Source organism: Oryctolagus cuniculus, chromosome 6 (genome assembly GCF_964237555.1).
Source record: "Oryctolagus cuniculus chromosome 6, mOryCun1.1, whole genome shotgun sequence".
In the NCBI taxonomy this organism is placed as follows: domain Eukaryota; kingdom Metazoa; phylum Chordata; class Mammalia; order Lagomorpha; family Leporidae; genus Oryctolagus; species Oryctolagus cuniculus.
In genome coordinates this window covers 123,868,330-123,880,325 of record NC_091437.1, presented here as the reverse complement: position 1 = coordinate 123,880,325, position 11,996 = coordinate 123,868,330, and the positions used below count along the sequence as shown (strand labels likewise).

General features: G+C 46.3%; 1 protein-coding gene across 1 annotated transcript in view; it reads left to right on the top strand.

The window, feature by feature from the left end:
* The first annotated feature begins 372 nt into the window (after window positions 1-372).
* NIPAL2 (NIPA like domain containing 2) overlaps window positions 373-11,996 on the top strand; it is an 88,709-nt gene continuing 77,085 nt past the window's right edge. Inside the window, exon 1 of the mRNA XM_051843948.2 lies at window positions 373-658. Coding sequence (XP_051699908.2) covers window positions 524-658 — 135 coding nt within the window. The 5' untranslated portion in view covers window positions 373-523. The remainder of the gene's footprint in view (window positions 659-11,996) is intronic.

The window sequence follows — 11,996 nt, the reverse complement described above, 5'->3', positions numbered from 1 at the left end:
ACTTACAACGTCTTTGAGAGTTCATGCTTTTTCACATGCAATTTGTTAAAATACAAAGGAGCCCCGCCACCCAGGTGATGGGGAACTGGAACTGTCAGGTACAGACGCGGAAGGCAGCTGTTTTGGTCTCCTCGAAGTCTTTCTCCACCACTTAGACAAGTATTTGCTAAGGGCCACAAGGGCAGCAAGGTCACCGATGTGTTCTGATTTTCAACAGGGGTGCGGATACTGACCCCGGGGTTGCGGCCCCGGGAGAACGCAGACCGCCGGGCTCCCCGCGGGCGCCTCACGCGGTCGGAGGAGGCCGCGCCGGGCCGGGTAGGGCAAGGCAGGGCCGGGCCGGGCGAGGCGGGCGCAGCACCTGCCGCGCGCGGGGGCGGGAGCCAGGTGGCCCGGGCGCGCCCGTCTCGCCCGGCACCTGGCAGGAAGTGGCTGCGGCGCCGCCCGGGCGCGGCCTCCTGGCGGTGCAGCGGGGCGAGAAGGCGACAGCGGCTGGAGCTGGAGCGGCCGGGAATAGGACCTAATGGCGGCGCTGGCGCCCGCGGGCCCTGGAGACGCCGCCTCAGCAGCCCTGGACGAGCTATCCCGGAACTTCACGTACTGGGCTCCGGGCACGGGCAATGGCTCCCTGTCGGGCGCCTGGTACCGCAGGAACCAGGTAAGGGCTGCCCGGCCGCCGCCGCCCGGGGGTCCAGGGCAGGGGCGGGGCTCGAGCCCGCGCGCAGCGCCTCGGCCGCCTGCCCGCCCGACCGCAGAGAGAGCCGGGAAGAGCTGGCAGTGGACGCCTCTGTCGTCACCCGGCTGCTGGACCGGCCCTCCCCTGAGAGAGCGAGGGACGCCCCCCAGCCCCAGGTCCTCTCCTGTCTCCCTCACCAGCCCCTGGGAGCGGCCGCCGCACCCGAGGCCCTGACCTCCTGCGGGCTCCTTGCGGGGGCCTCTGAGCCGCGACCAGCCCCGCCCCCGGCCCGAGTCCACCCTCTGTGAACCTCACTCGTTGTCATCCCGGGACCCGTTGACAGTTTTTTAAAAACTCAGAAGGGCCGCGACGTCAGCGGGCGCGGGCGGCCCGAGTGCGAGTGCGGGCGCCTGGGCACAGCTCTCGCTTCTGCACGGGTTGTGGCTGCCTCTCTCCAGAGCTGTCACTCGCCCTTGGGGAAAACACTGTCGGCCTGAGCAACGCCGGTTTGCCCTGGAAATAGACATCGAGTGAGATCAAAGGGACTTGGAGCTGCGCGTTTACTGTGGCTGGGTTCAAGGTTAAACAAAGCAGCGTGTCTGTTCTTTCCAGTGGGAGCAAGCGAGCTTCCCACGGAGGCTTCCAGACTTCCCCCTGTTTTCCTAAGTGTGTTCTTTGTGCTTGTTCTTGAACAAAACCAAGGATCCTTTCCGGCAGTAGAACCGTCAAATGTCTTTAGCCGGTTGGCCTAAATGGAGGATTTTAACCAATAACCAAATATCTAGATTTCTTTGAGGCTTCCGAAGTGAAGTCAATTTGTATAAAGAATAAGTAAGCATGTTCTCCTTACTGGTTTTCAACAAAAGGGAAAGTATTGCTTTAAGTCTGTTTCACAAAAACAAACAAAAAAGATTAAAAAAAAGGTGGGGGGTATAGTGGCAGAGGGAGAGGAGGACTCAGTCAATTTTGTAACCTGTCCAGTTTCTCCTTCCTTCCACCCCCGGGACTTACAAAGAATCATTTTTTATGTGAACTTCTTTGAGTGTATCTGTTGTAGCATGCGCACACTAGAAGCATTTCCAATTAAAGTTAAGAATGAATGACCTCCTCTTGGTTAGGAAATCAGAGGGTTAGCAGGGGTGACCTGCCCTGGCATCCTCCCAAACAGGACAGCGTCGTTTTCACAGTGGAAATCTTGTAGTCATCGGTTTGCCTTAACGTTTCCTGGAATTCTTGATTGTCTTGGCTCTCTGATACCCAAACATGTGACAGAATGTGAGGCAAATAAATAATGTTTGCAAGGTTTAACTTGCTTTTGACAGTGTGTATTTGTACAGGTTAGAAGGGGTGTAGCCAGAATATGCTTAGTTGAAATTACTGAGCTGACATCTAAACTATACTTGGTTTGAAATAAGACTGTATCAACTTTTCCCATCCTTGTGCAAATTTAGGCCATCTCACAAGGCAGTGGTATTCTATCCTTCCAGTAATTGTGTTTGTCTAAAGCAAAAAGTAAAGATCAGTTTTTAAAATCCACTCGACACACATTTTTACTGAGTGCCTCTAGTGTGGCCAGGCCAGTAAAAATAAAATGGAGTCTAATTTTTCTTTTTCTTTTCTTGTTTGACACTCACTGAATAGAGATGGCTGAAAATGGGAGTGATTCCAGAAAAACAAAGTGTGAGATATGTTTGTTACTCCCACAGTCAAAATCGGCCTTGGTAGCTGGCTGGCTGGCTGGCTGGGGTTTCGTGGAGTTTGTTTGCTTCCATCAGTTTTATTGCAACTGAAATACATGCAGTGTGTATTCACGGATAGTTGTTCTCTGTGACTCTCAGAGTGATCACTCTCAGATCTGATCAACTAGTCTCACGCCATAGAAAAGACTCACTCTCCTGGAATATTTTCACTTGATAGGTGGGTATTTATCAGCGGTTCTTGGAGTCAGGAAAGGCCAAGATGCAAGCGTTCTTCTGGAGGAGGAATTCTCAAAGCAAGTAGAAAGTTAGCAGCTCGGTGGGGAAGCTGCCCTGGGGAGTTGGAGGGGTGTGACCCGTGTCCTTTGGCGCTACTCTCTGCCGGCTTGGTGGAAAGCCCCAGCCTATGGAAGTCTTGATTCCGCTGAGTTCTGCAATGGTGTTGCCTTTATGTTGGAGCCACAAGCTTTCAGGACACGAGGATAATGTTCCTAAGATGTTTATGGAACTCCCTGCTAGGTACAAAGCACTGTGGGAATATTCAATATGGTCCAAGACTCAAACGCTTCCTTCCAGGAATGTTATTAGTGCTTGGGAAAAATGAGCTGTGTAGGTAACTCCAAAACAAGGCAGTATGTGGTAAGTGTCATGTGAGTGATTGAAGGGCCTGTGCAAATTCCCAGTGTGGCCGCTTGCGGCCAGAAAATTGTAGAGTTAGCGCTTGAGCTGGATGCTTAAAGATGAACGCTGATAGGCGTGCACAGGTGAACAGCATTCCAGGAAAGAGAGGAAGAAGAAGAAGAAAACAACCCAGAGTCGTGCCTAGAGTACAAGTTAGCTGTCATCTGCTTGCAGGGGGAGATGGAGACTGACTGGAAGGTGGAAATATGGGGGTCTTAGTTATAGTCATGGATCGCATTAAGGACTGGCAAGGAAGTTTGAACTTTATTTCGTGGATGGTGGGATTGAAGTTTTTGTTTGTTTGTTTTTTTGTTTTTTTTGTTTTTTTTTAGCAGGGAGTGCAAGAATCAAAGCAAATTAAATAAAATAAATTTAAATTAGGGTTAGCAGGAGGCAGAGGCCTCAAACTGGCTTGGTTATGGACTAAATCCAGCCCATAATCCATCTTGTTTGACCTGCAGAGAGATTTTAAAAATGTTTAACATATTGCCAACATTTAAGAACGAGATTAATCATAACATTTCAAGTTTCCATCATCTCCTTGAGTGTTGGAAATCCTAGCCACACAGGGCCTTCTTTCCCGCGTGGTCCCTGAGAGCTGGAGTTCCCATTTAAAGCAGGCTGTGCCTCCCACTTCCAGTCTTCTGTTTGACCTGCTGACCTTTGTAGGCATTGAATTTGCAGCCAGTATTAGAGGCTGCTGTCTCCATGGTTAAATGGCTGAGTGTACTTGAGTAAGTTGCCTCATTTCTCTGGGCCACAGTCTCCTTACTGGTAAAATTAGGGTTAGACCTGGAAGCTCTCTAGTAAAAATGGTGTAGATGGAATAGACAGGAGAGGAAGAGTATGGGAAACATGGTAAAAGATTTTTTGCTGTTGGTTCTTTTTTAAAAAAAAAAAAGATTTTTTTATTTACTTGAAAGTCAGAATTACACAGAGAAATAGAGGCAGAGAGAGAGAGAGAGAGAGAGGGAGAGAGAGAGGTCTTCCATGTGCTGGTTCACTCCCCAATTGGCTGCAGCAGCCAGAGCTGTGCCAATCCGAAGCCAGGAGCCAAGAGCCGGGAGCTTCCTCCAGGTCTTCTTGGGCCATCTTCTACAGCTTTTCTAGGCCATAGCAGAGAGCTGGATCGGAAATGGAGCAGTCAGGTCTCGAACCAGTGCCCACATGGGATGCTGGCACTGCAGGCGGCGCCTTTACCCGCTACGCCACAGCGCCGGCCCCTACTGATCTTGGTTCTTGAAGTGTGTGCAGACTGCTAAATATCTCAATTCACAGGGACATTGTCAGAAAGGTATATTCTCTATAGGGAGAGATGAAAATTCAGAATTTTTTTAATGTCCTTTATTTGAACTTTTGGTTTCAAATGGCTTGAATTTTTAAAGTCAACATGTTTAAAGGGAAATTGATACAACTTGGCAGGGAAGAGGCAAGGGAAGAGACTGACATTTGTTATGCATTTACTATGTGACACTTTATAGCTATTATCTCATTGGAGCCCTCCCCCCTCCCCCCCGCCACAACCTCGTACCGTTCATGTAAGGAAACATGCGTGGAGGAACCTGCCCAGAGATCACAGCAGTAGGTTTAGTTGCAGAGCTATTTTTATCCCACGTCTGCCGGCCATGGTGAGAGACTCCTGCTTGGAAAGGATGTGGTGGCAAGGGCACCATGAAGATACCTCGTCTCGCTGTAGCTGAGAAAAAGTGCCGTGAGCTTTGTGTTGCCCTTGTATTGATTGTGCTGTGCTGCCATCCGTCTCTTTTCTGTGGTAGCTGTGTAGCACTGTCTCTTAAAGAAATGTGCTGAAACTCACAGAGAATCAAAGGGCAGGGTACAAGTCACTGGCTCTTTCCATTTCCTTTCTAAGAAAAATCCTTGTTTCGCTTAGACTTATTGATTTTCTGCCTCCCTCATGTGTGTGATGTGGTATTTTCCCTTTACCAGATTTTCAAGGACATGTGTGTGTGTGTGTGTGTGTGTGTGTGTGTGTATGGGAGTAAGAAGGAAGGAAGGAACAGATTACCTCAAAGCGACTGTATCGAGCCTTTTGTTAAAAACAAACAAAAAGTGAAAAAGGAAGAGAAGATGAAAAAGTTCCCATGTCCTTGTAAGAGGAACAGGGTTGAACTTCACCTGTGATTTGGAGGCCAGGTGCTTGCGTTTAAATCAACCCGACACCCTCCTATAGCTTTATCTGTACTAACCAGTTACAGTATTCAAGCTAATGCAATCAGCCAAGCCCAGGCTGTAGGAAACTACCAGTTTACAGGTTTATGTGGTCTCATATACTCAAAAACAGGTTTTTTTTTTTTTAAATGATTTCTTTATTTATTTGAAAGGGGTAGGCTAGAGAGAGATTTTCCATCCTCTGCTTTTCTCCCCAATTGTCCACACTAGCCAGGGCCAGGCAGGCTGAAACCAGGAACTGGGAACTCCATCCGGGTCTCCCTCATGGGTGGCAAGGGCCCCAGCACTTGAGCCATCACCTAGTGCCTCCAAGGATGCATTAGCAGGAAGCTGGATCAGAAGTGGAAGTGAGTCTCAGATCCCAGGCACTTGGATTTGGGCAGCAGCTTAACCCATTGCATCACAGAACCTGTCAAAAATTAGATTTTACAGAGGGGAAAAGGGAGACAGAATAGATGGAGGAAGAAGCTGCAGATTAAAATAGAGTTAAAAGACAGTGGGTGGGGGAGAAGGAAAACATGCAGCTGCAGTGTTGAGGGGTGCACACTTGGGTGCTAAATCTGTAAGGAAGAGCAAGGAGGTGATTGATGGTGCTTTGCCAGCCAGTCCTCAGGGGAAGGGAGGGCGTAGTGATGGGTGGAGCATGGAGGGCCCCAGTTTCTGTTTCTTGATCTGGATGGTGGTTATAAGGGTGTTTGCCTTACAAAAATAATTCTTTGTAGTAACATTCATCTAGATAGTTCTCTTTATATTCTACAATTTTTCAAAAGTTTAGAAAATAATAAAATTGCTGTGACTCTTCAGCTTGCATATTTTACCTAGGTGGTACTGGAGATATATGCCAAATTCACTTTTTTTGCAGAATTATTTGAAGACTCTCTTTTAGAAACATTGATGGTTATACAACTTGCCTTGGAGAGGTCACCATGGGAAGGATGGCATTCCCCAAAGCTGAATTTTTTTGCTCCCATGGAGTGTGATTTTCAAAGCTCAGCCACTTTACGAGATGTGTTGGCAAGTTTCTTAATTTCTCCATTTCTTGGCTTTCTCTGTGGAAATAATAACACTAATAACAATAATGATACTTAACCTTGTAGGGTGTTGCAAGAATAAAATAAGACAATCCATGTCAAATAGTTAGCAAAGTGCCAGACATATAGGATGTACCATTCATTAATGCTGGCAACTATTAGTAGCATTACATTCAACCTGTATTACAGGAAATGTCATAAAATATGTATTTCTGAAACTAGTAATTTTGGACTTAGTTCATTGAAAATGGAAATAAGAAAGAGCATGTCAGTTTTCTGATATAACTGCTTTCTTTCATCTGTAGCCACAGTTTCTATCTAGCACCTTCCTCACTCCCTTTGATGGTCTCCTCCATTTTACTCTCCGAGAGTAGTCAGCTTCCAGAACACTTCCTAGCTGGTATAATTTCCTATTTGGTACCCTTGATTTCTTGAAAGGCAGTGATGCTTCCATGTCTGATGCCACTTTGCCAACTCCTGGCTTGTCGAGAGGGAGTGTGTGGCTCTGGAACAGCTGAGAGCTGTTTGGTGGAAGAAGTGTGATCACGTTTCATAGACCCGGACTGTGATTTAACTGGCCAGCAGACCAGCCCCTCCATCCTGGGAAGGCTCATTCGGTGTTAACTGAGACCACAGTGGTGCCATTTATTTTCACTTAGAATTTTTCCCCCTGAAATACTCCCCAAAACTCTTTTATCCAGTTTACACCTTTTATTAACCACACCCCTCACCCTGAGTTCCAACGGACTTACATTTTCCATAGAGCAAAGGCATTTACCCAGTCTGTCGTGGGTTACCACAGTGGCAGATAACACTCTAGCTCCCCCTCCACCTAGCTCTCAGGATGTGTGCACCTGTCTATTTGCCTCACCTTGTCACCAGTGTGACCTTTGGTCACATTCTCAGTGTGGTCTCCTGTTATCATTGGCACACATAAGCTAATATAGGAGCCTATATTTAGACATGAGCTCTACATCTCACTAAGGAGAGTGTTTGCCCTGGCATGTCTCCTTTAAATACCCACCCTGAACTTGGCAGGGTCTTGCCAGATCTGCATGCAATGAATGTCTTGTTGCCTGCCTATGACCTCAGCACTGGCTTCTTAAACCAAATCACATGACCTCACCTTCTTTGCAAGTCTCAAATTGTTTCCTTCTTTCAGGAACTTGGACACTGGCCTGATTTCTGTAGCTTGCGATAAGAGTCTCTATTCCTGCTTTTGGAAGCTTTCCTAGCAAGAATGCTTCTAAGTTAGGAGACTTGAGGTTGCACGTTACCAAAAAACCTCTTGCTGGCTTCAGTGATGCAGTGGATGGATGATATAAAGGGTCGGAATAATTCTGGGTTCAGGCAAGCCTTGATCCAAGGACTTTTATATTGTGATGAATACCTGTTGCTCGTTTTCAGCTTTGGCCCCTCAGGGTTGTTGGTTCCATTATGAACAGGTTTGCCCCTCTAGGACACATCAGCCTTTACTCCCAGCAGGGAAGAGCATGACTTCTTCAGCCTCAAATGAAAAGACACGGGCATCGGTGTGCCTGGACAAGGTTCAGTCCATGTCCTGCTCCCAGCAGTCACTGAGAATGGAGTTATGGACTTGGTGTCCCTGATGCACGTGGCCGTTCTTAGGAATGACTGAATGCCCACAAGAAATAGGGGCCCTGTAACCAAGAGACGGGTTTAGAATTCAAGCTTCCTCCTGTTGATTGTTTTCTTTCATGGGCAACTTCTAGAATAAGGCCCAGCCCAGCTCATGCAGGAACTTCCCCTTCTCACATGAGCAGCCCTGCCCACTGAAATGTCCCCCTTTTAGCCCGTCCTCCTGGGTGAGACCTGACCAGTAATCTTCTTAAAAGCTTAAATTTGGAAATTAATTTCTTAAACATTTTCATTAGCATTATCTCTAAGCAATGACTTATTTCCAAATGCTAGACTTAGTCTCCTCTCCCCTCACCAAAGAAATTCTGGAAAGGTCTCTGGGATTTTCTGTTCATGGGAAAATCAGAGACAGGCATTTGGGAAAGATGATGTCCCTTGCTTGGTCTCCACCTTGTTTCTCCCTGCTTGGCAATTTCGTTTCCATCAATGGCCATCTTTTCAGTAGGTAGGAATCTCCTTACAATTTGGTGGGTGTTGGTGAAACAGGTGTGGTTTGTGAGTACAAGGCTATGTGGAGTCCCAGGAGCAATGTTAGCATTGTGGGTATCTTGTTCAAGTTTGATGTGAATCCTGTGAGTTCTGGAAGTCTTTCTTCTTCAGCCTCTGCACTTGCGGGGCTCTGATCATTCCAGGGCTGTGTGAGAAATGGCTACACTGTGTTCCCTCTTGTCACAGCTCATGTTGAGCTGGATCAACTAACCAGCAATGGGAGTTTAAAATATAATGAACAATCCATTTGCAAAAATAGGGAGCAGAGGGGCCAGCATTGTGGCATAGCAGGTAAAGTCATCGCCTGTGGCCCCGGAATTCCATGTGGGTGCTGGGTACTGGTTCATGTCCTGGCTGCTCTACTTCCAATCCAGTTCCCTGTGAATGCACTTGGGAAAGCAGCAGAGGATGGCCCAAATGTTTAGACCCCTGAACCTATATGGGAGACCTGGATGAAGATCCTGGCTCCTGGCTTCGGCCTGGCCCAACCCTGGCCAATTAGGGCCAGGTAGAGAGTGAACCAGCAAATGGAAGATCTCTCTCTCTCTCTCCCATTGCTCCCCCCTCCACCTATAACTCTGAATTTCAAATACATTAATAAGTCTTTTTTAAAAATTGTGAACAGGGATCAGAGCCCTTCTTATTGGAGCAGTATTGGCAGTGATACCAAGGAAACCAGAAAACATGGGGCTTGTCCTCAAAAAGGAATTATATTTTTGTGATCTACATCATATACATGAAGGAAGGATAGAATGCTTTAGAAATACTTGGAAAACTACTTCTGCAGAACACTAAAAATAGAATTACCATATGATCTAGCAATCCCACCTCTGAGTGTTTACCCAAAAGATTTGAACCAGTTTGTTGAAAAGGTGCTTTCTTCCCTTGTTCCCTGCAGCACTATCCACAATAGCTAAGATATGGAATCAAGCTAAGGGTCCATCAACAAACGAATGGATAAAGAAAATATAGTATTATCCACAGGGAATACTATTTGGCCATTTATAAAGGGAAATGCTGTCCCCTGCAACAATATGGATGGAATTGGGGAACATTATGCTGAGTAAAGTGAGCCAGACATGGGAAGACCAGTACGGCATGTTCTCACTTACGTGTGGAATCTAAAACAATCAAACTCATAGAGGCAGAGAGCAGAAGGGTGGTTATAGAAGCCAGGGAGCAGCAGGAATGGGAGACGATGTCAAGGAATGCGGCATCTCAGACAGGAGAAATAGGTGGTGGTTGTGGTTTTCTTCCTGAGATCTATTGCCCAGCATGCGGAATACAATTTACATTAGTGTATTGTGCATTTCAAAACTGTAAGTTTAGTTTTAAAGGTTCTTATCACTCAAAAAGTGATAAGTATCTGAGGGGATAGATACATTAATTAGCCTGATTTAATTACCCACATTGTATTAAGAGAGCATAACATCACTTTGTTCTAAATGCACATAAATTTTTGATAAAATTTTAAAATTCCAAAAAAGAGAGAAATACTTGAAAAGCAACATTTGAAAGAGTGGTTTGGCCGGCGCCGTGGCTCACTAGGCTAATCCTCCACCTGTGGCGCTGGCACCCTGGATTCTAGTCCTGGCTGGGGCACTGGGTACTAGTCCCAATTGCTCCTCTTCTGGTCCATCTCTCTGCTGTGGCCCAGGAGGGCACTGGAAGATGGCCCAAGTGCTTGGGCCCTGCACCCGCATGGGAGACCGAGAGGAAGTACCCGGCTCCTGGCTTTGGATCGGCACAGCACCGGCCGTAGCGGCCATTAGGGGAGTGAACCAACGGAAGGAAGACCATTCTCTCTGTCTGTCTCTCACTGTCTGTAACTCTCCCTCTGTCTGTCTGTCTGTCTCTCTCTCTCTCTCTCTCTCTCTCACTCTCACTGTCTAACTCTGCCTGGCCAAAAAAAAAAAAAGAGTGGTTTGAAGTCATCCTTGCTTTCATTACCTGACACATTATTTACATGAAGCTCCCAGGAGCATAGTCCTATTATGGCATCATAAATAAGAGAGCCAAAGCAGAAGAGGAAAAATGATAATTCACACTTGCATGTGGCTGCCTGAGTCCCAGTGGTGGTGAGATGGGCAGGTTCTTTGTGAACAAGGCTTGAGCAGGCCTCATAAGCAGCTGTCATAGTAAAAGATAGAGTAGAGGATAATTGTGATACCTGTTAGTGTTTTATGAGTTGATGCACTACGTTTGCAGACCCAAATAACCCTTAGCCATCGCTGAGTACCCTAGGTTTCATATGAGCAGTGACTGTGAGGTGACCATGGGACCTGGCTGCTGGGTCGGTGGGATGTGAGAATTTGGCCAGAGGTTGGAAGTATGGGGCAAAAGGAGAAGAGCTTGGCTGTGGAGACCTGCCTTGCAGAGCCAGTGAAGGGCCCAAGTCACAGTATCTGAGATGTGTTGCAAACTTGAACTTGATTCCTGCCTTCATTTGAGAAAGATCTGGTCTGGATGGTGGTGAGGGCTGCAGGAGACTGGTGCACATGAGTCAGTGAATGCCAATGTCATGATCCCTCCCCATTCTGAGACAGACACTCACCGAGTGGCTAGGGCCTGACCAAGGCGATAGAGTTCAGTCTTCCTGGGAAAGTTGCTGGAAGAATCAGGTGGAGTTCAAGACGTACACTGCCCCAAAGGGGTATGTACTCTGGAAACTCAGGCAGGTGGAGGAGAACTCACTCAGCTGAGGAAGCTCACCTCAGTTGTAGAGTAGAAGTCCTCATTCCCATCTTGGGATAGGCCTAAAAAAACACAGCCTGAAATCCTGCTTCTTTGGAAGCAAAGGATTCTAGGTTTTTAAAAAATTACTTTTACAAATATGTTCTTGCAAACTCTGAAAGTTATGGGACTCCATATTAATCTGGCTGCAAACAATAGCATTCTTTGTGTTCAACATGTCCGTGCTATTTCAGAGATTCCCTCCCCATTACTACATAAGATTAAGTTGTTTTGTAATAGGACCAAGTTTAAGACTTCCTTAACTGGAATCTTGCCTTGTCTTGACTATTGTTACTCTCTTTTTAACAAAGTGTTAAAAGCCCCCAAAGGATGTGTTATTAAATGTCCTACTTTTCCCATAAATTTGCTCTGCTGAAACTTAAGTTTCTCATAAGCAAAATACAGGGTGGCTTTTGAGTAAAACTAAAGCTTATCCTTAATGGAATTTGGTTTTGGAGAATAAGAAATGTACAGTTATGTAAGTAAATATGTTCTCTAGCAAGAGACAAAATTTAATAGTTCTTAATTGTATGGGAAAGCACTATGTTGAGCTTTTCTGCCTAGGTTTTAAGGCTGATTAAACACTGGCATAGAACAGCTTGGGGAACAGCAATGATATACTGTGTTATGTAACCCTGACCTTTTCTGTTGGCTCCTAAGTCACCAGGTTTGGATTCGATGTCATGAGAATGTCTCAAGATTGGAATGCAATAAGCTTATAGCATATAATAACCAAGACAGCAAATTAAAAATCTGTTCCTGGCTGAAAAGTGTTCTTTCCTCTTTTTTGCCTGTGAGATTATAGTTTTAACTTAGTCTGGTTATTACAGACAACTCAAT